Source organism: Amphibalanus amphitrite, unplaced genomic scaffold (genome assembly GCF_019059575.1).
Source record: "Amphibalanus amphitrite isolate SeventyFive unplaced genomic scaffold, NRLGWU_Aamphi_draft 000843F_arrow, whole genome shotgun sequence".
In the NCBI taxonomy this organism is placed as follows: Eukaryota; Metazoa; Arthropoda; class Thecostraca; order Balanomorpha; family Balanidae; genus Amphibalanus; species Amphibalanus amphitrite.
Window position 1 is genome coordinate 263921 of NW_024882337.1, and position 23698 is coordinate 287618.

Genomic DNA, 23698 nt, shown 5'->3' on the forward strand with positions numbered 1-23698 from the left:
CGTGGCCCAGTAGTCAGGTTATACAGGGGAGGGAATGCTTAAACTTCCCCCTGCCCGGCGAAGGCCCTACACGGGTTAATGTGAAAATTTTCTTTTTAGCTGGTCCCGGTAGCTCAGTCGGTAGAGCGTTGGACTCCGCGTGGTGAGAGCACGCGTTCCTGGTTATAACAGTCCGGGTTTGAAGCGCGACGGGCGATTAACGTTTATGGGCCTCCTGACAGGTATGGTTGCGGTTGGTGGCAGGCCGTAGCCAGGTGAAGTCAGTGAGGGGACCGGCCGCGCTGGCTATGTGCGCACGTTAACTTTGGAAATAGTGCTAAAGTTTAACCCGCGCATGGCTGGGGTATTTTCCATAACGCGAGTGACTCTCCAAAGCCCCCGGCGTCCTATCTCCGAAAATACTGGGCCGATCGTCAAAATTCAAGCGGCGTCTGATAGATCTGGAAAAACTGTCGAGCGAAGCCTATTGTCATTGACCTCGAGGTCACCGATAACGTCACAGGTCAGGTCAAAGTAAAAATTATCAGCATTTTTGCTTGTTCACAATTTAGGCTCTGACCGCCTGTTGACAAGACCGATCAGGCTCATTTTTGGTTTACGCACTCCTTGATATATGCTTAAGATACCCTGAGGGTACCGAACTTTTACTTCGAATTTTTTCAGGCCAAGGCCACGTCATCCTAGGTCACGAAAATTGTATATCATGTATCGGTCACGTGACGCATGTTTTATGGTCCATTTTACACGTATATTTCGAAAAAAATGTCGTCTGTGTCATTTGAGGTCATTTCTAGCTGAATTTACAGGTCAGGTCACTTTCAGGACAGAAAAGGTCAAATTTTGAAAATGAAATTTTTCAACAAAAAAAGGTGCTTATCAGATGCAGTTTGAGTTCAGAAATACGATGGTGCCATGAATACTGCTGTACGATGTCAAAAATGGACTGAAAAATTGTTTTGAAAACTATATAATTGTAAAATTTTGACAATAATGCAAATAACTTGGCTATTTTTGAAGATATTGGGCTACAACTTGCTAAAGTAGTTTATCAGTGTGTGTTTTATCACACATATTCCGGTGTTTGACAAAAATGAGAAACTTTTTGAAGAAATAAAAAAAAAATATTTTTGTAATTGTAAATACATATTTTTTCATTTATGTTTTTTTTTAAATGAGATAGCAGTTTGTTAGCTAAGTGTATTTGTAGTCCACTCTTGCAAATAAATTGGATCTAGCTTTAAAACTGAGTTCTTGAGAGCGTCTGCCGTAATTCAATATTTTGCATCAAAATCGGCCGACATGACGTCACTCTGAAGTCATTTCCGGCCAAACTATGGTAGCTAGGAAGTCGAAATTGTAACACAAAGTGTTAAATGTATGCCGCTGAAGGTACCGCGAATTTTGTGTTGATCCGTCAAATAAGATATTGCCGAAAAACGGGAGGGGGGCTCTGTCGAGCCCCCCACCCCAGTTATGCGCGGGTTAACGTGGGTGCTATGGCAGAATTCTCCAAATTCTGCCATAGAACTGTAATTGCGCGATCGGAGGGTAGAGGGGAGGGTCAACGCAATAAGCTTCGCTTAGGGGGGGGGGGCTATGTCCTTGTGAATCCTTCCATTCAAAAGGTTCGGACTAAATTTATATAAAAAGCTTTAGTACGAAGTAATTGGACGGACAGGGGAGCCAAACTCAATCCAAAATATAAAACCCACGCTTTGAGCTGGGATCACAAATCTGACCAAGTGATTCTGATCAGTCGTTTTCACAAGATATGAATGATAATGTTGCCAAAGCGCCGCCAACTTTTTTTTTATATGTTTTCGAAAAAAACTTAAGATTCGAAAGGTTCTATGGAACTTAAGTGTTACGTCGATACGTCGATACGCGACAGTTACATACTCTTATGTGACAAAGTTTTCTGATTCGTAGAGGATCTAGTATCCACGAAGCTCAGCTTTGCTGCTCATACATGGCATTTATGGTATTTATGGTATCTGAGTATGGCCGTGTCACAAAAAAATGTGTGCAGCGCACAAAACGTTCGTCTGCTCTCATGAAGTTTTGACATTCATATGCTTTTTCTTTATAAATATAACTTTGTCCTTAACTCGCGCACCGACTGGGGTCCGCCGTCCGCGTGAACTTCGCACCGACAGCGGAGGGGGGGGGGGGGGAGGGGCGGATGACGGCCACCTGATATCTCGAGAACGAAGCAAGATAGTGACAAGCGGTAAACGGCATGGGGTACGCACGGACAAGATCTACAGTTTTTACTAGTCATTTTCAGGTCAGACTCAGGTCAAAGATAACGTCAAAGGGGAAAAAAGTCAAAATGGCGGAACTATACTCTGTTCCGTTTCAAGCTTGCGGACGAAGTGTCATGCTGAAAGCAGTGTGTGATTTCTGTATATACAGGTCTTACATTTAAGGAAGCAAATTCTTGAGCAAAGGAGCGACCTGTTGAAGAAACTCCGACGGCAAGCTTGATGTGGAACAGACTAGAGTTTTGAAGTTTTTCTCGAATAACTTTGGAAGTAGCCAAGCTAAGAACAAGCTAATGACACCATCGTGATCCTCTCGTCAATCCGCATCAATTCATTAATATGTTGACCTCGAAAGGTCAAGGTCAAAGTTTGACCTCAGGTCACGTAACCTCAAGGTCATCATGCATATCATCAAGTGCGCCTTGACGAGCTTAACACATTGAGACCATCCGCGCGACTGCATCTTGCTTCTGTAAGGAGTTTTTGCAAAAAAAAAACCTTTGGTAACCTTTGATGACGTCACATGACCCTACAGCTGCCCAATAGCAAAACAAGCCTGAAGGTAGTCAAGGTCAATCGCATATGAAGTCATTTTCCGACGCATTTTAGTGAAAAAACAAGTTAATTTCCCAACCCCCCATTGACTTATAATGGGGAGGTCAAGGTTTGGTCAACCTGACCTTTGGTCATCGATATCAAAATTCCGAGATAAACAACTTGTAGCTACCAATGACCTCATTTTATCCTGCGACTTTCAAAGGCCTCCGTCATCTACTGTAGCTCTTACACGGTGACAAAGTTGCAAAAAGTCGCTACGTTTCCCGCTATTTACGAAAACCTCTGGGGGAGGGGGGCGGATATCCGCCCCCCGTTGGTGCGCGGGTTGAAGTTTATACTAATTTCAAGTACCACGTTTTTTCAAGAATATATCTTGGTATATAAATTTGCAGGATTTTCACCTCCATGAAGCGTCACTACGCATCGGCTCAGTGAAGATTTAATGATGTTCTTCAATTTGAAGCATCGCGTAATATTTTTTACAAATTATCATTACGTAACAGTAAAAAAAACAACAAACAACTATCAACTTACACAACATCTCATTTTGTACTAGTATGATCTTGGGTCGATTGATGGTTAGTTCGTTTATTTTGTTCGCCATTTTTTACAACATTATTCATTAACATCATTTAAAAGGTTAAAATGTTATTATACAAATCAAAACAGTTCGTAGGGGAAGAAGGAAACAGTTTGCGCCCTGTTTCCCCATAGGAAAGAATATGCAACGTTTTATTTAGGGAATCAACAACCTTAAATGAAATCATAGCTGCTTAACGGGCACAAAGTTCAAGTTCATTAACAAGTAACTAGTCACCATTAGAGGAATAAAGAGCAACGAAGAAAATAAGTACCAACCTGGCTCTAAATCTGACAGTTGCGTTGTCACACATAGCGAAGGCGTTATGCATTGATACGCGGGAAGTCAAACTTGCGTGAACATCAGCGTTTCAAGTAAAGGTCTCGCTCCAGTACGGCAACACGGTGGTAAAGCGATGGGCGAACAGCCCCGCGAGCGAAAAAGAAAAAAGAAAAAAGCCATTGACAGAGCGAAGAAGAAGTGATCAGGCGAGGCTGCTGCGAGGGCCTGCACAAACCTCGGCGTCAGAAGGCATTGTCGCATCGCTGTCGGCGACGGAAGGCGACCCCCGGCGGTCGGGCCGCGCCGCGTCCGGGCGTGGAAGTGAACCCTGCGTGTAGCGTGTGGCGTGCTGAGATCATCTGTTCCGTAATTATTGTACACGTGTACGGACGGTGTTCACTGACGAGACACATGACTCCCATGCTAACATGACAATGGAACAACCCGACAACATGATGATTGATGACGGCACAGCGTAACCATTGGTGACATGTTAAGTGGTAAGCACATCCTGGGACGGATTCGATGCATTGTTATCCATGCATTTTACGTACTAGCATGCTTGGATTGAGAAGAAACATTAATTCAATCTGAGGCGACGGGTGTTCATGGATAATGGATATGGCTGGCAATGAAAATGATTAAAAAAAACTGGCATACGTTCTAAATAGTTTATTGATCTTTCGTCGAAACTCGATCTCCAAGCTGCGTACTAAATATTAAATTATACATAGGTACCTGCCGTTTCGAGAACCATAGGAAAATAAATACGTGTGATGCTGCCTTAAACAGAGCTCTGTTTCGCTGGTTGCCTACTTTTTTCCGAAATTAATAGGTTGCCAAAGACACGATTAAAAAGCGTTATTGGAAAATGCTGATATTACTTGAACCAATTAGTGTTTTTACGTTCTTTTGCATTATAAATGGTATGAAATATAATTTATTTACCAAGAAGAATGTTTCACGCTAAACTTACTTGCCTATTTCTTCAATTTCAGTTTTTGTTAAAAGTTTTGTGAAATGCGTTATACATTAAGGAAGGATTTTTAATATGAATAACGAAGCGATAACATAAAGTGGTATTATTTCCATATTAATGGATGGTAAACGCTGGCGGTTATTAACATAATACACAGTTTTGTTGGCTGAAATAAGAATAATTGATATTTAAGCCAGTAAAAATAAGCTCGAAAAACGTCATTTTAGTTACCTCAGGCACGTCACTTCTGCGTTGTTTGGGGATGCTTGTATCAGCGGTGGTTTCTTGAACTGGGCTTTGTGCTTCTTCAGGCAAGTTCTCTATAGGCTTTCGAGTTTTCTTTGTAGTTGTGACGACTGTTATCTCTTCTTCGTTGTCGGGTTTCGGGGTGATGTCCTTGACAGTTGTAGTCTCTACGACAGTAGCATGATCATCGCCTTCCTCTGTAGTTACTGTGGTCTCGGGAACATGCGGAATCGAAGGCAGTATCTGGTCAATGTCGTCCTCCGGCCGTTTTGGTTTTGTTCGTTTGATTTTCTTTGTCGTTGTGATGACCTCAACTGGCTGGTCGTCTTCTTCAGTTACTTCAGTAACCGTTGACTCAGAGACCTCCTTGACACCAGGAATGTTGTCAATCTCCATATCCAAAGGTGTCTTTGTTGTTGTCTCTTGCTTTGGACCTTCGGTTGGTTTATCTTTGGGTCTCTTTGTTTTCTTTGTCTTTGTTTTTACAATAATCTCCTCCTTGTTGTCTGGCCCAGGCTGCACTTCCTTTGTGGTTGTGACCTCTGTTACCTCAACAAAGTCTCCCGACTCAACAACAGTAACGGTAGGTTCAGCTTCGATGGGCACCTCAGGAAGCACTTCCTCTGGAGTCTCTTCGATGTCGTCAGGTTTCTCCCTATGGATACGTTTTGTCGTAGTAACTAATTCTGTCACCTCATTATCAGCTTCCTCTACCTCGGTTTTTGTCGTCTCGGAAATACCTGTCAACCCCGGCAATTCGGATATAGCTTTGTCGATTGGAGCTTCCTCAGGCCTTCGCCGTTTAGGTTTGTCTTTCTTTGGTTTCTTCTTTGGTATGGTATCCCCTTCAATGGGTTTGTGTATTTTCTTGGTGGTTGTGACGACTGTTATTTCTTCTTCGTTGTCGGGTTTCGGGGTGATGTCCTTGACAATTGTAGTCTCTACGACAGTAACATGATCGTCGCCTTCCTCTGTAGATACTGTGGTCTCGGGAACATGCGGAATCGAAGGCAATATCTGGTCAGTCTCGTCCTCCGGCCGTTTTGGTCTTGTTCGTTTGATTTTCTTTGTTGTTGTGACGACCTCAACTGGCTGGTCGTCTTCTTCAGTTACTTCAGTAACCGTTGACTCAGAGACCTCCTTGACACCAGGAATGTCCTCAATCTCCATATCCAAAGGTGTCTTTCTTGTGTCTTGCTTTGGACCTTCGGTTGGTTTATCTTTGGGTCTCTTTGTTTTCTTTGTCTTTGTTTTTACAATAATCTCCTCCTTGTTGTCTGGCCCAGGCTGCACTTCCTTTGTGGTTGTGACCTCTGTTACCTCAACAAAGTCGCCCGACTCAACAACAGTAACGGTAGGTTCAGCTTCGATGGGCACCTCAGGAAGCACTTCCTCTGGAGTCCCCTCGATGTCTTCAGGTTTCTCCCTCTGGATACGTTTTGTTGTAGTTACTAGCTCTATCACCTCATCATCAGCTTCTTCTACCTCGGTTTTTGTTGTCTCGGAAATATCTGTCACCCCCGGCAATTCGGCTATAGCTTTGTCGATGGGAGCTTCCTCAGGCCTTCGTCGTTTGGGTTTGTCTTTCTTTGGTTTCTTCTTTGGTGTGGTATCCCCTTCAACGGGTTTGTGTATTTTCTTGGTGGTTGTGACGACTGTTATCTCTTCTTCGTTGTCGGGTTTCGGGGTGATGTCCTTGACAGTTGTAGTCTCTACGACAGTAACATGATCGTCGCCTTCTTCTGTTGTTACGGTGGTCTCGGGAACATGCGGAATCGAAGGCAGTATCTGGTCAATGTCGTCTTCCGGCCGTTTTGGTCTTGTTCGTTTGATTTTCTTTGTTGTTGTTACGACCTCAACTGGCTGGTCGTCTTCTTCAGTTACTTCAGTAACCGTTGACTCAGAGACCTCCTTGACACCAGGAATGTCCTCAATCTCCATATCCAAAGGTGTCTTTGTTGTTGTGTCTGGCTTTGGACCTTCGGTTGGTTTATCTTTGGGCCTCTTTGTTTTCTTTGTCTTTGTTTTTACAATAATCTCCTCTTTGTTGTCTGGCCCAGGCTGCACTTCCTTTGTGGTTGTGACCTCTGTTACCTCAACAAAGTCTCCCGACTCAACGACAGTAACGGTAGGTTCAGCTTCAATGGGCACCTCAGGAAGCACTTCCTCTGGAGTCTCTTCGATGTCTTCAGGTTTCTCCCTCTGGATATGTTTTGTCGTAGTAACTAATTCTGTCACCTCATCATCAGCTTCTTCTACCTCGGTTTTTGTTGTCTCGGAAATATCTGTCACCCCCGGCAATTCGGATATAGCTTTGTCGATTGGAGTTTCCTCAGGCCTTCGCCGTTTAGGTTTGTCTTTCTTTGGTTTCTTCTTTGGTGTGGTATCCCCTTCAACGGGTTTGCGTGTTTTCTTGGTGGTTGTGACGACTGTTATCTCTTCTTCGTTGTCGGGTTTCGGGGTGATGTCCTTGACAGTTGTAGTCTCTACGACAGTAACATGATCGTCGCCTTCCTCTGTTGTTACGGTGGTCTCGGGAACATGCGGAATCGAAGGCAGTATCTGGTCAATGTCGTCTTCTGGCCGTTTTGGTTTTGTTCGTTTGATTTTCTTTGTCGTTGTGACGACCTCAACTGGCTGGTCGTCTTCTTCAGTTACTTCAGTAACCGTTGACTCAGAGACCTCCTTGACACCAGGAATGTTGTCAATCTCCATATCCAAAGGTGTCTTTCTTGTGTCTTGCTTTGGACCTTCGGTTGGTTTATCTTTGGGTCTCTTTGTTTTCTTTGTCTTTGTTTTTACAATAATCTCCTCCTTGTTGTCTGGCCCAGGCTGCACTTCCTTTGTGGTTGTGACCTCTGTTACCTCAACAAAGTCTCCCGACTCAACAACAGTAACGGTAGGTTCAGCTTCGATGGGCACCTCAGGAAGCACTTCCTCTTGAGTCTCCTCGATGTCATCAGGTTTCTCCCTCTGGATACGTTTTGTTGTAGTAACTAGCTCTATCACCTTATCATCAGCTTCGTCTACCTCGGTTTTTGTTGTCTCGGAAATATCTGTCACCCCCGGCAATTCGGCTATAGCTTTGTCGATTGGAGTTTCCTCAGGCCTTCGCCGTTTAGGTTTGTCTTTCTTTGGTTTCTTCTTTGGTGTGGTATCCCCTTCAACGGGTTTGCGTGTTTTCTTGGTGGTTGTGACGACTGTTATCTCTTCTTCGTTGTCGGGTTTCGGGGTGATGTCCTTGACAGTTGTAGTCTCTACGACAGTAACATGATCGTCGCCTTCTTCTGTTGTTACGGTGGTCTCGGGAACATGCGGAATCGAAGGCAGTATCTGGTCAATGTCGTCTTCCGGCCGTTTTGGTCTTGTTCGTTTGATTTTCTTTGTCGTTGTGACGACCTCAACTGGCTGGTCGTCTTCTTCAGTTACTTCAGTAACCGTTGACTGAGAGACCTCCTTGACACCAGAAATGTCCTCAATCTCCATATCCAAAGGTGTCTTTGTTTTTGTGTCTTGCTTTGGACCTTCGGTTGATTTTTCTTTGGGTCTCTTTGTTTTCTTTGTCTCTGTTTTTACAATAATCTCCTCTTTGTTGTCTGGCCCAGGCTGCACTTCCTTTATGGTTGTGACCTCTGTTACCTCAACAAAGTCTCCCGACTCAACAACAGTAACGGTAGGTTCAGCTTCGATGGGCACCTCAGGAAGCACTTCCTCTGGAGTCCCCTCGATGTCTTCAGGTTTCTCCCTCTGGATACGTTTTGTTGTAGTTACTAGCTCTATCACCTCATCATCAGCTTCTTCTACCTCGGTTTTTGTTGTCTCGGAAATATCTGTCACCCCCGGCAATTCGGATATAGCTTTGTCGATAGGAATTTCCTCGGGCCTTCGCCGTTTGGGTTTGTCTTTCTTTGGCTTCTTCTTTGGTGTGGTATCCTTTTCAATAGGTTTGTGTATTTTCTTGGTGGTTGTGACGACTGTTATTTCTTCTTCGTTGTCGGGTTTCGGGGTGATGTCCTTGACAGTTGTAGTCTCTACGACAGTAACATGATCATCGCCTTCCTCTGTAGTTACGGTGGTCTCGGGAACATGCGGAATCGAAGGCAGTACCTGGTCAATCTCGTCCTCCGGCCGTTTTGGTTTTGTTCGTTTGATTTTCTTTGTCGTTGTGACGACCTCAACTGGCAGGTCGTCTTCTTTAGTTACTTCAGTAACTGTTGACTCAGAAACCTCCTTGACACCAGGAATGTCCTCAGTCTCCATATCCAAAGGTGTCTTTGTTTTTGTGTCTTGCTTTGGACCTTCGGTTGGTTTATCTTTGGGTCTCTTTGTTTTCTTTGTCTTTGTTTTTACAATAATCTCCTCTTTGTTGTCTGGCCCAGGCTGCACTTCCTTTGTGGTTGTGACCTCTGTTACCTCAACAAAGTCGCCCGACTCAACAACAGTAACGGTAGGTTCAGCTTCGATGGGCACCTCAGGAAGCACTTCCTCTGGAGTCCCCTCGATGTCTTCAGGTTTCTCCCTCTGGATACGTTTTGTTGTAGTTACTAGCTCTATCACCTCATCATCAGCTTCTTCTACCTCGGTTTTTGTTGTCTCGGAAATATCTGTCACCCCCGGCAATTCGGCTATAGCTTTGTCGATGGGAGCTTCCTCAGGCCTTTGTCGTTTGGGTTTGTCTTTCTTTGGTTTCTTCTTTGGTGTGGTATCCCCTTCAACGGGTTTGTGTATTTTCTTGGTGGTTGTGACGACTGTTATCTCTTCTTCGTTGTCGGGTTTCGGGGTGATGTCCTTGACAGTTGTAGTCTCTACGACAGTAACATGATCATCGCCTTCCTCTGTAGATACTGTGGTCTCGGGAACATGCGGAATCGAAGGCAATATCTGGTCAGTCTCGTCCTCCGGCCGTTTTGGTTTTGTTCGTTTGATTTTCTCTGTCGTTGTGACGACCTCAACTGGCTGGTCGTCTTCTTCAGTTACTTCAGTAACCGTTGACTCAGAGACCTCCTTGACACCAGAAATGTTGTCAATCTCCATATCCAAAGGTGTCTTTCTTGTGTCTTGCTTTGGACCTTCGGTTGGTTTATCTTTGGGTCTCTTTGTTTTCTTTGTCTTTGTTTTTACAATAATATCCTCCTTGTTGTCTGGCCCAGGCTGCACTTCCTTTGTGGTTGTGACCTCTGTTACCTCAACAAAGTCTCCCGACTCAACAACAGTAACGGTAGGTTCAGCTTCGATGGGCACCTCAAGAAGCACTTCCTCTGGAGTCCCCTCGATGTCTTCAGGTTTCTCCCTCTGGATACGTTTTGTTGTAGTTACTAGCTCTATCACCTCATCATCAGCTTCTTCTACCTCGGTTTGTGTTGCCTCGGAAATATCTGTCACTCCCGGCAATTCGGATATAGCCTTCTCGATTGGAGTTTCCTCAGGCCTTCGCCGTTTAGGTTTGTCTTTCTTTGGTTTCTTCTTTGGTGTGGTATCCCCTTCAACGGGTTTGCGTGTTTTCTTGGTGGTTGTGACGACTGTTATCTCTTCTTCGTTGTCGGGTTTCGGGGTGATGTCCTTGACAGTTGTAGTCTCTACGACAGTAACATGATCGTCGCCTTCCTCTGTCGTTACGGTGGTCTCGGGAACATGCGGAATCGAAGGCAGTATCTGGTCAATGTCGTCCTCCGGCCGTTTTGGTCTTGTTCGTTTGATTTTCTTTGTCGTTGTGACGACCTCAACTGGCTGGTCGTCTTCTTCAGTTACTTCAGTAACCGTTGACTCAGAGACCTCCTTGACACCAGGAATGTCCTCAATCTCCATATCCAAAGGTGTCTTTGTTTTTGTGTCTTGCTTTGTACCTTCGGTTGATTTGTCTTTGGGTCTCTTTGTTTTCTTTGTCTTTGTTTTTACAATAATCTCCTCTTTGTTGTCTGGCCCAGGCTGCACTTCCTTTGTGGTTGTCACTTCTGTTACCTCAACAAAGTCGTCCGACTCAACGACAGTATCGGTAGGTTCAGCTTCGATGGGCACCTCAGGAAGCACTTCCTCTGGAGTCCCCTCGATGTCCTCAGGTTTCTCCCTCTGGATACGTTTTGTTGTAGTTACTAGCTCTATCACCTCATCATCAGCTTCTTCTACCTCGGTTTTTGTCGTCTCGGAAATATCTGTTACTCCCGGCAATTCGGATATAGCTTTGTCGATAGGAATTTCCTCGGGCCTTCGCCGTTTGGGTTTGTCTTTCTTTGGCTTCTTCTTTGGTGTGGTATCCTTTTCAATAGGTTTGTGTATTTTCTTGGTGGTTGTGACGACTGTTATCTCTTCTTCGTTGTCGGGTTTCGGGGTGATGTCCTTGACAGTTGTAGTCTCTACGACAGTAACATGATCATCGCCTTCCTCTGTAGCTATTGTGGTCTCGGGAACATGCGGAATCGAAGGCAGTACCTGGTCAATCTCGTCCTCCGGCCGTTTTGGTTTTGTTCGTTTGATTTTCTTTGTCGTTGTGATGACCTCAACTGGCTGGTCGTCTTCTTCAGTTACTTCAGTAACCGTTGACTCAGAGACCTCCTTGACACCAGGAATGTCCTCAATCTCCATATCCAAAGGTGTCTTTGTTGTGTCTTGCTTTGGACCTTTGGTTGGTTTATCTTTGGGTCTCTTTGTTTTCTTTGTCTTTGTTTTTACAATAATATCCTCCTTGTTGTCTGGCCCAGGCTGCACTTCCTTTGTGGTTGTGACCTCTGTTACTTCAACAAATTCGCCCGACTCAACAACAGTAACGGTAGGTTCAGCTTCGATGGGCACCTCAGGAAGCACTTCCTCTGGAGTCCCCTCGATTTCTTCAGGTTTGTTCCTCTGGATACGTTTTGTTGTAGTTACTAGCTCTATCACCTCATCATCAGGTTCTTCTACCTCGGTTTTTGTTGTCTCGGAAATATCTGTCACTCCCGGCAATTCGGATATAGCCTTCTCGATTGGAGTTTCCTCGGGCCTTCGTCGTTTAGGTTTGTCTTTCTTTGGCTTCTTCTTTGGTGTGGCATCCCCTTCAATGGGTTTGTGTATTTTCTTGGTGGTTGTAACGACTGTTATTTCTTCTTCGTTGTCGGGTTTCGGGGTGATGTCCTTGACAGTTGTAGTCTCTACGATAGTAACATGATCATCGTCTTCCTCTGTAGTTACTGTGGTCTCGGGAACATGCGGAATCGAAGGCAGTGCCTGGTCAGTCTCGTCCTCCGGCCGTTTTGGTTTTGTTCGTTTGATTTTCTTTGTCGTTGTTACTACCTCAACTGGCTGGTCGTCTTCTTCAGTTACTTCAATAACCGTTGACTCAGAGACCTCCTTGACACCGGGAATGTCCTCAATCTCCATATCCAAAGGTGTCTTTGTTGTTGTGTCTGGCTTTGTACTTTCAACTGTTTTTTCTTGGGGTCTCTTTGTTTTCTTTGTCTTTGTTTTTACAATAATCTCCTCCTTGTTGTCTGGCCCAGGCTGCACTTCCTTTGTGGTTGTGACCTCTGTTACCTCAACAAAGTCGTCCGACTCAACGACAGTAACGGTAGGTTCAGCTTCGATGGGCACCTCAGGAAGCACTTCCTCTGGAGTCTCTTCGATGTCTTCAGGTTTCTCCCTCTGGATACGTTTGGTCGTAGTAACCAGTTTAATCACCTCATCATCAGCTTCCTGCACTTCGGTTTTTGTTGTCTCGGAAATATGTTTTGCACCTGGGATATTAGAAATGGCATCATCTATAATTGATGTGTCTGGTTTTTGCTCCGTGGCTGGGTGTTCCATAGGCGTTGAAGTCTCAGAGACTGTGTCCTTCGGTTGTTCGGTTTCTTCATGCAGGGGTTTGGCTGCGCGCCATTCGGGTGTTTTGTCCTGGAAGTATTGCATTGCGTCAAATTGCGATTGTCTATGTTGGCAGGTTTAAGTTGTTAAACGTCCCAAATAGGACGGAAAATATATATACTACTTATATAAACGTTTAGGATAGCCTGAGCTTGATTCGGCTGGATTTGCAGTAAATTAAGTACCAAGGTTCCTAGAGACTGCTTTCAAAAATGTAGGGTTTGTTTCTCCACCAATTTGAAAGGGGCGAACATGAGAGACTATGATCTAAGCACATACAAATGTTTTGGTTAGTAGGAGTTTACCGTGTGTTTTTGTATGTCTGCGTTTGAATGATGTATGGTGTGCTAAGGTCAGTGATGTGATAATTTAGGAAAAGAAAGATGAATCCTTAACTTATTACCGTCCACAGTGATGACTTAAGATCCAATGTGTGTCATGTAAGTAATATGATCCAATTGGGAAACCTGGAACGCTTCAAAGTTCAAGCAAGAACTAAGCCAGATTTCAAGGATCGTGCTTAACTTTGCCGATATTTTATTTTTTCTTGCGCAATGGTACCTTTTACTCTGAGCCAAACGTGCTACCTATTTTATTTTACATATTTAGCATCTTTTTAATAGGGCATGACGTTTAAACATCGCGTCAAACCATTTAATATATATTGGTGTTTTGTAAATTTATTTAAGTGCAGCATGTTCAAGATGAAGTGTGAGCGGCTGCTTTAATCCCTCGTCGGTGTCCTGTGGAGCGTGCTGAGCCGTTTATTTAGGTTGTTAGCCGGCCATCTCGATGACCGTGGCTGACCTCTCGCTCTGCGGTCTCAGCCGGCGGGGACGTCGTCCCTGGCGGCCGGTGTGCCGGAGCCGTGTCCTCAGGCCGGTCGCGGACCGCCCCTACATCTACTGGCGGCTGTAAAATGACGCCCGTCAGCACCGCGGCGCTGCGGCGGGGTCTACCAAGCCCGCGACGTCGACCGGTGCCCGGCACACAGGTACGGAGCTTGAGAGGAATACGGTGGACGGCCGCCCATCACCGGGAGTCGAAATTGGGCTGGGCTGTGATGGGATATTTGGCAGGAGCAGGGAAGGGTAGGGGATGTTTTCTCCAGAACACATGCATTGGTGCAGTGATCAAGCAAGTGGAATGCATCACAGACATCAAGGCACACAAACGCGGCATCAGGGCTAGGCGCACGGTGCGAGCTTGCCGACACAGGGTGATCAAACACAGAACATGACTCGTATCACGGCATCCATAGCTGAACAGTCAAGTGACTGTTTACTAGCTTGTGAATTGCAAATGCATCTACGTTCATTGCTCAGTCGCTTGGAACACACAACCTGGACATTGATGTATTGTAGCCGTTTTCACGACGGAACTTTCGCAGAGGAACTTATTTGATACCTAAAAAGTACCTACTCTTTGAGGCCTTAACATCCCTCAAACTGAAATATTTTATGTTCAAAATAATTTTAGAAGTTTAAATCCGGGCATTCTTTGCCCTCAAATCACTTATTTATTTACAAACACAGCAATTTTCGGTTCTAGTAGCCCACCTTTCGACTATGAGGTATCAAATCAGCGTGGCAACTTGCTCCCTCTTTGCTCCCTCGGGTATCTAATTCCGGAATTCTTAAAAACAAGGAAAGTATATATCGAGTTCTCTTTCATACCTATTCAGTTATGTTTTAATGGTGATTAAAATATGGCAAATTTTTTAATTACATTTCATATAAGAAAACACGCAAAACAATGAAACAAAAATAACTACGGCAGATAATTACCTTCAGGTATCTAATTCCGACCAATCAGCACCTCAGTAGGATATGACGTCATACAAGAATGGTGGTGAAGGCCGTTTGCAGTCCCGGCCGGTAGGTCACGTGACCGCCGGGCGCCTCGGGTCACGCGGCGGTCGGGAGTCGGACGCGGGGCGTGGTCGCGGGCGGACGCGCGGGGCATCATGCTTTGCTTTGCTTGCTTTGTCAACTTCATATAACTTACTATCGCATTCGTGTGAAAGCCAAACACTGCTCAGTGCCCTTAGAAATTGAGTTTTGGAAAGCTCAAGTCCCTATAGCTCCTCAGGTCGGCAACAGTTGAAGCCTCATCTGAACCCATGTGAAAAAACGAGGGTAAGGAACCTTGTGTTGCTTTTTCTTTTACCGTCATAATTATCTCAAACCATCACAATTTTGAGTTGCCACATTGTCTGCTTCACTACATTCGTGTAAAACTTGGGTGAAGGCTGGTGGCTCAAAGAAAGGTGAAGATATTTCTTTAAGTGCCTAATCCGTGAAATATCCCGGCTTTACAAATCTACACTTTTCATTTTCTCCACGATACATTTTTTAAAATTGTTTAAATTTAATCTACATTTGTTAAAATCGGGGCTTTGGTTTTGTGTAAACTAGATCATAAAGTTTACTATAGTTTTGTGTAACCTGATGGCTGAAGAAAATAGTAATTTTGCTAAAATGATGTGCGGAAATTTGTTGCTTTCCAAATCAAATTACTCATACCTATATTTCATTCAAAATTAGGAGGCATTATTACTGTTTTTTCTTGTAACATGAACTGAGTTTGGGTACGGTGCTCCGGAAACGTTGTGGAACTTTAAGCTAGCTAGAGCAGTTTCCATAAAAATTGTTTAGATAGTTGACATGGCTTGTTGACAACTCTTTTGCTGTTTCTAAAAAAGTGAAAAAAATATTTTCCTGCATTAAGCACACAAGGCATGTTATTCTCATAAGCTATCGAATGTGTGTGTGTGTTTTTTTAAGCTGTTTTTTTAAGCTTTTAAGCTGTAACTTCAGTTACTTCACTTTAGAACATATTGCCCAGAATGCGTCACTGATCATGAGCTGGTATATCATATCATATGTAGCAAATACATAAATGAGAATAGTGTGTCATGAATTTTTGTGCATGCTTCTGGATCATCTGTAATTACATCAAAGGCTCGGCTCAAGAGTGTCCTGCCGACCAGCTTATGCCCAACCCTTTCTGTCCGCAGAACGTCGCCTGCGACTCCCGCACGCCGTTTGCCCCGGCCGTCCGTACTGGTCTTCGCGCTGCGAGCCGCGCTGGAGTTCGCGGCGGCGTCGTGGAGCTCCCATCGGGACGGCGTGTGATGCCCGCGTCGAGCTTATAAGCCGTGAGCTTCGATTGGCGGCTCACGCGGTCACCAGCTGTATGTACAGCCTCGGCCCCGACGACCCCGCTAATGGCCGAGACCGGCATACCCCCGGCATGGGTCCGCTGTCCGGCGCAGCGCTGGCCGCCCGCATGCTACTTTTGGCTGTATCGCTGCCCAGCGGGAGCGCGCTCCACGCTGCGGAAGAGGTACACGTTGCGACCCGACTGAGGACCGCAACCGGATGGTGACACGTCGTCCTCTGCGCCCTGGCCGGGGCAGGCGTGACCGACGTCACAGTGGAGGAACGCCCAAACAAGACCAGCCCACCGTCGGAGCAGCATGGAAATATCATGTTCTGCCTGGACGTCGGACCCGGCGGCCGCAGTGCACCTGCACACCTGCGGAGAGGGGCGCTGGAGGCTACTCTGGAGCTTCTGCCATTCCGCGGCGCGACTGCTGGCAAAACGGCGGCGATTGAGGCGGTTGGGAACAGCTGCAGCAATGGTGATGGCGGTGATGGCGACATGGCGGTTTGGGACTTCATCTCAGCGCGGCCGCCGCCCAGGCGCCGCTGCGCCCGGCTGCTCAGCCACCTACCGGATGGCGGGTGGCCCTTACGGCCCTCACGCCCGTTCGGTCTGCGGCCACGTTGTGGGGTGGCGGTCGCGGGGTTAGCGGCGTTGGACTTCGTCCTTTATCCAGACTGCACCGTACCATCTGAACGGATGGATCTGCCAAGAAAGATGACATCCAAGGCGGCTATGAGGCGATCACAAAGCTTCACCAAGAGCTTCTCCTTCATGGAGCCGGCCGGCCGTTAAGTCGCAACACCGGCTGCCGAGTGCCAACAGCTGCGTGCGCTGGCGCCGACGCGTTGTGGGCCGCGCTGCTGACGCCCAAGCTGCGATATCAACCATCTATGAATAAGTGGCAGCGGTGGCGGCTTGTCAGTTGTTAACGTGCCTTAACAGACGTTGCGAATAGCCCGCGTTGGAATCGCATGGTTGGCAACACAACGCAAGTAAAAATGGGCTTCCTTGATGAACCTACTTTTTAAGCATTGTAGCCTTTGTAATTTTGGATGTTTTGCTGTAGATATTATTTTCTACATATACAGGGTGTTTCTGAAAATGCTGACACATTTGTTTTGATATTTGGAAGAATTTACTGCATTTAAAGGCACGTGTTCAATACACGAGACGAAAGAATAGTTTTTGGAAATTTGTTTGACAGCATCGGTGCTTTCATTCATCACGCCGTATTACTGACACGAAGGAAAAGGCTAAGATAGTGCATTTCTACTTCGAAACCAATTCAGTTGTTTTGACACAATGACGCTGATCTGGATCTGGATCTGGATCTGGATCTGATTTGGACAACCGGATCTGGAGTGAGAAGGCCCAGGACGAGGTCGCAGAAGATCAGCTGCACCCGCCCCGATGCACTGGATGGTGCGCTGTGAGCAGCACGGGCAATTATCAGCCCAATCTGGATCGAAGATTACGCGGGCGACTTCCTCACAGTGACGGCAGAGCGCTATCTGCAGGTGCTCAAGAAGTTCTGGACTGCGCTCCAGCGGGTGTGTGGACACCATCAACGAGTAGCAGGATGGTGACCCCCGCTCATGCAGCCACTGTGACCCTACAGTGGCTACAGGAGCGCTTCGGGGGGAGGGGGGGGACTCATCTCCCGAGGCACCCCCACCAGGTGGCCACCGAGGTCTCCGGACCTCACGCCGGCGGACTTCTACCTCTGGGGTCATGTCAAGGAAAGAGCCTACAAGAGTGAACCCCGAAACATTCCCGAGCTGAAGGCTGCGGTCTGCGCGTGCTTGAGGGCGGTGACGCCCCAGGAGCGCCGCCGAGTTCTGGAAGCAGTGCGCCGTCGGGCCAAACTCTGTTTGGCTTGAAGTGGTGGTCACTTCGAGCACCTGCTCTAGGTTCTGGGAAGGGGATCAAATAGTGATCATTGACGATGGATGTGAATTTCCAATGATGGCTGATTAGTTGTAGCCAATGACAATGTGTGTGCGTCAATAAACATGAGAGATATAGGAGAAATAAATGTGTCAGCATTTTCAGAAACACCCTGTATACTATATAGGCACTCACGTGCTTTAAATCGCGCAATGCAATTGAACCATGGTAAAGACAATGATAAATGAACTGAGAGCTGACATGCCCCATGCTTTGTGTGTATGTGTGTGTGTTTTTTTTTGTTGTTTTTTTTGGCGAGTCGATAAAAGTGGTTTTGGACACTGGATGAGTTTTTAGGGGTGTGGTGAGGGGGGATGTAATTCCACAGACCTTCTGTCAGATTCACTAATGCAGTAGGTCTGTGCGGTGTTTAGTTATCGGAGCATTCTTTGAAAGTCGTGAATAGGGCCACCGAGTACCTAAAGCCGTGATATTCCCCCACAAAAACTTCTTTTAGATAACCGGGGATAGGTACATGAGCAGAGTAAATGCTATTACGAACGCCTATCACAATGCTGAGCGAATAGGAAAATCCATAGATGGAGAATTGTGCCGCGTTACGGGTGCTCGGGCGCAGCCAATCCACCGTTACCCCAGCGGTGACCTTGACCCGCATCGTCTGTCTCGGCTCCAAAGCCAAACCGGCGTGGAATTGGGAGCGTTCGAGCACTCATGGTCCAGCGCAATTCTCCACCTAAATCCATTCCTGATACACATTTGCTTGCTCATAGTCATGTAACCCCGGTAAATTCACCCAACTTTCATATTGGTCGCTCCATAGACAGATGGCCACAGAGATCAACTTAAAAGGCCATTGTTGCATTCATTTAGTGGAGATCATTAAAGAGCCGTGACAGGCCACAAGTCGCGTGACATCATACGTGTAACGACCAATGACGTCGGCCTGCAAAACCCAATGGAAGCGGCTAGCAGCGTGCAATAAAACAGGGCGCTGCTTTCTAAATGTCTGTCGTGCGCCATAAATGAATATATTCTTTGTAGCCTGGCAACTCAGTATCTTTTTTTAACTATTGTACTAGTATTTACTAATTTCATAATTTTGTAATTGTGCTTACGCTTTATGTTGATGTTAGTGATAAATCCTTAGATAAAGTAAATCGATGTGATATTTAATAGAAAAATAGCAAACTAACGCGCCATTCATTCGAAAGCTGGTAAACCTACTAAAAAGAACTACTAAAATTCCTGAGGAACCAAAGGATTATATTGGTATCAAATAGATGCCTGCTATTCCGTCGTGAAAACGGCCTGTATGTCTGATGAAGCACAACAATAAATTGTAGATGTGTAGGTATCAGCGAGAAGAAAGGCATGCGACCGCAGAGGATTTGCGAATAGCACATACTTGGTTACAGCCTCACGCACATGCGGTTGATTTTCGTCATGCAAAAATGATAAAAACTAAAAACTTACCAATAACTCACCACATGTTTACACAAAAGTATCATGTTTAAAAACAGATTGTCCAGAAGAGCAGAGGGAAGGAGTTACTCTGCCCAAAGAAAGAAAACCCGACGCGCTACGCGACACAAAAGATGAGTCGCTGGTGAACCAAGTCACAACTTAGGCAACCAACTCAACTTAAACGCACTCAAAAGGTTATTCAAGTCTTGTGATAACCGCGCGAAAATGTCGGCCACTTCCGCGGCCATACCACTGTTACAAAAACAAAAATAAAAACGAACAAAAATGTTCAATTGACTTGTTAGATCTAGACACATCTCATTGCAGTTTATTGTAGAAAAACACACTGCTGACATCTCATTTTATTTCATATATTCAGTGGTTATAGTCATTACGTCGATACAAGCACACAGTCAAAGACGCATTTTACTCTGATGTTCCTATCTCCCTGTACACAGTCAGTCGCATGATATTTACACACGGCCGTAGTTCTGTGGGGTGGGGTTAGCGGGGGACTGGTGGCGTCCGACTGACCTGTTGCGAGGGCCGCTCCTCCGGTAGAGGCTCCGTTTGTGACTCACTCAGAGTCTCCTCTGTCTCCAGGGCGGTCTGCTCCTCAATGATCGGCTGCACCTTCTGTTGTTGGGAAGATAGTGGTTTCGGTCACACACGGGTCGGGAAGATAGTGGCTTCGGTCAGGCACGGATCGGGGAGACGAGTGGATGATGTGTTAGATGTCGATGATAGATATGTCGGGGAGATATTGATGGAGCTCGATAACAGTGATATAAGCTAAAAGCTTCTGGAAGACAGTGATGCCATTCATAATTGCTTGGAAGATGGGGATGCTATCCCATTCATATGCGAATAATAGAAGCATCTTAAGATCTCATCGAAACATCTTCATAAGCAGGTCATATACGACATTTTGAATCACCATGCGACCTATAAGTTGGTGCTTAGGCTAGGTAACTTGGGTAATTATATTAGGTAATTAATTGCTCAATGCACATTGCACATCAATGTAACTAAGTATTGTACTTTGACTTCTGAATTCAAGAGGATTTCTTGCTAGTTAAGACTAAGATTAATAGCTATTTTCACTGTACTACTGTCATTATTGTTCAATCTGTTTTTCCCCGAAGACAGCTTTACAATATTGTGAGGGAAGGTCATGGGCTTCTCTACAACGTACAGAGAAGAAGCTACATTGGTCTATGGTTAGCTTGATGGAGATGCATGAAAGTGGAACACCGTAGTTCTAAATACATAACGATTCGGCACGGTGAAACTGATAGATGTCACAAAACATGAGCCAATGAAGCGAAGTCACCTTAAAAGGAGCTACCAAAAAAGAAAAAGAAAAGAAAAAGGACAACAATGAAAACGACCGAATTAAATGTTTTAAGTATATCTACAACGCTGCTGTAAGCTTACCTTCATTTGTTTAGTATCTCATCACTATTGACGCATGCAAAATTAAAACTACGAAAAAATATGAACATGCTATTGCTGACGGATACCTCCATATGGGCTTCTTCCCCTTTTATGGATTCAATGAGTTCCTCGACGATAACCTCTTGTGTTTCTTGAGCTTCCTTTGGCTTTGCTTTCTTCTTGGTCCCTTTTTTCTTTGGGGGTTCGCTTGATTGATCTCCCGTTGAGAGAGTACTTGTTTCTTGAACTGCATTCATTTGAACTTGTTTCTTCTCTTCCGACTCCTTGGGCTTTTTTGTTGGGACGGGCTTCAGTTTTATCTCCTCTTTAGTTTCCTTTTCTTTCTTAGGTTTCGATGGAGCTGGTTTCAGGTGTACTTCTTCCTTGTCCTCAGTCTCCTTTGTTACTTTGCCTGGAACAGGTTTGAGAGAAACCTGCTCCTTGTGAGGGATCTCGACTTCCTTTGGTGATACAGGTTTTAGTTTTACTTCTTCTTTAGTTTCCTTTTCTTTTTCAGGCTTCGGTGGAATTGGTTTTAAGTGTACTTCTTCCTTTTCTTCAGCCTCTTGTGGTACTTTGCCAGGAACCGGCTTGAGAGACACCTGCTCCTTGTGAGGAAGCTCGACTTCCTTTGGTGGTACAGGTTTTAGTTTTACTTCTTCTTTAATTTCCTTTTCTTTCTCGGGCTTCGGTGGAATTGGTTTCAAGTGGACTTTTTCCTTTTCTTCAGCCTCTTGTGGTACTTTGCCAGGAACCGGCTTGAGAGACACCTGCTCCTTGTGAGGGATCTCGACTTCCTTTGTTGGTACAGGTTTTAGTTTTACTTCTTCTTTAGTTTCCTTTTCTTTTTCAGGCTTCGGTGGAATTGGTTTCAAGTGTACTTCTTCCTTTTCTTCAGCCTCTTGTGGTACTTTGCCAGGAACCGGCTTGAGAGACACCTGCTCCTTGTGAGGAAGCTCGACTTCCTTTGGTGGTACAGGTTTTAGTTTTACTTCTTCTTTAATTTCCTTTTCTTTCTCGGGCTTCGGTGGAATTGGTTTCAAGTGGACTTTTTCCTTTTCTTCAGCCTCTTGTGGTACTTTGCCAGGAACCGGCTTGAGAGACACCTGCTCCTTGCGAGGGATCTTGACTTCCTTTGGTGGTACAGGTTTTAGTTTTACTTCCTCTTTAGTTTCCTGTTCTTTTTCAGGCTTCGGTGGAATTGGTTTCAAGTGTACTTCTTCCTTTTCTTCAGCCTCCTTTGGTACTTTGCCAGGGACGGGCTTGAGAGACACCTGCTCCTTGTGAGGGATCTCGACTTCCTTTGGTGGAACAGGCTTTAGTTTCACTTCTTCTTTAGTTTCCTTTTCTTTCTCAGGCTTTGGTGGAATAGGTTTCAGTTGTACTTCTTCCTTATCCTGTGTCTCCTTTGGTACTTTGCCTGGTACAGGTTTGAGAGAAACCTGCTCTTCCTGAGGAATTTCAACCTCCTTTGGTGGTACAGATTTAGGTGCGGCCTCCTCCCTGTCTGTTTCATCCTCTGTAGGTTTGGGTGGAATCGGCTTTAACGCATCATCTTGATCCACTTGGACGTCGTCTGGCTCCTTGTTTGGTGTGAGGTTCAGAGATGCATTACCTGTTTGTTCCATACCAACCTCTTGGTCCGCCACATCTTCCAACCGTTTTTCACTGTCATCCATTTGTTGTTTTGGTTCGGTTTTCGGGATCCCGTCTTCCTCGCTTATCTCCAGCTCTAGATCTTGAAGCCTACTTTGCTCAGGTGATGCTTGAGTTTTTGCGTTGAGTTCAGCTTCACCTTTCTGAGCTGCAGCTTTCTTAGGTACTGGTTTGAGCTTAACACTTTCTCTTTCTGGCTTTGCTTTTGGTTCCTTGGGTGGGATTGGTTTCAGCGATGTCTGCTGCTTATGTGGTACTGATGGTTGTTGTTGTTGAGCTATCGGTTTCAATTTGTGGGCCTCTTTGTCCGTTACCTTTGACTGCTTCAGAGGAACCGGCTTTAACTTGACACTCTCCTTTTCTTCAATGGTTTTTGCAGGCTTTGGTGGGATTGGTTTCAGCTTGATTTGTTCTTTGTGTGGCACTTCAATTTCGCTTTGCATAACTGTCTTAAGCTCAATGTTTTCCGGTCCATCTTGGGGGTCCACGTGTTTTAGAGGAACAGGCTTAAGACGGATGCTCTCGGCGTCTTCCAATCGCTTTGGCTCCTTTGGAGGTACTGGTTTCAGCGTCACTTGTCCCTTATGTGGAACCTGGGGCTGTGTTTCCGATGCTGACTTCAGTTGTATATCTTCTCCTTCTTCAAGTGTTGTCAGCTCTTTGGAGTGAACTTGTTTCAACTGCACTTGGTCTTTATGAGGCACCTCAATTTCCTTAGCTGGGACTGATCTCAAGTCAATGTCTTCTCCTTCTTCCAACATATCTAGTCCCTTGAAATGAACTTGCTTCAACTTAACCTGGTCCTTGTGAGGGAGTTCTGTCTCCTTCTCTGGAACGGGCCTAAGAATAATGTCATCACCATCGACTGGTGGGTGCGACTCTTGTGGCGAGACCGGCCTTAGCTGTACATCCGCGCTGTCTTCTGTCGCTGACTGAGAGTCGGGCTGGGTGGGCTTCAGTCGCACACTGGTCCAATTTGGAAGATCCTCATTCGTCTGACTTCCACCTGCGCCGCTCGGCCTTTGACCTGCCTCCGACTGTGAAGAGGCAGTGTGTTAGTTTGTTACGCTCATGAACAGCCATATCGCGGATAGGGCTCGCATTGGGCTGGCTCATGCGCAAATAAGCAAAGCTATTGGGAAAGCGATTGAATAAAGCGTTGACTTCATATATGCTGGCAAGAAGCACACAAATGTAAAAGCGTACCAGAGAAGATTTATCAGGCACGAAATAAGCATATGTAAACGGCACAAGCATTAGAAGCGAAGCAAAGCGAAGTAAGCATTTCTGTTGAAACCAAGCTGGCAATGCAATGCGTGGCCG

The 23698-nt window shown here is 45.5% G+C and overlaps 1 protein-coding gene across 1 annotated transcript in view; it reads right to left on the reverse strand.

Annotated features, from left to right (window-relative positions):
• LOC122366983 (titin-like) overlaps positions 1-23698 on the reverse strand; it is a gene marked incomplete at its 5' end in the record, with an annotated part of 146027 nt that overhangs the window by 80713 nt on the left and 41616 nt on the right. Inside the window, 5 exons of the mRNA XM_043339714.1 lie at positions 3920-4012; positions 4895-12769; positions 13547-13651; positions 19817-19918; positions 20806-23412. Coding sequence (XP_043195649.1) covers positions 3920-4012; positions 4895-12769; positions 13547-13651; positions 19817-19918; positions 20806-23412 — 10782 coding nt within the window. The remainder of the gene's footprint in view (positions 1-3919; positions 4013-4894; positions 12770-13546; positions 13652-19816; positions 19919-20805; positions 23413-23698) is intronic.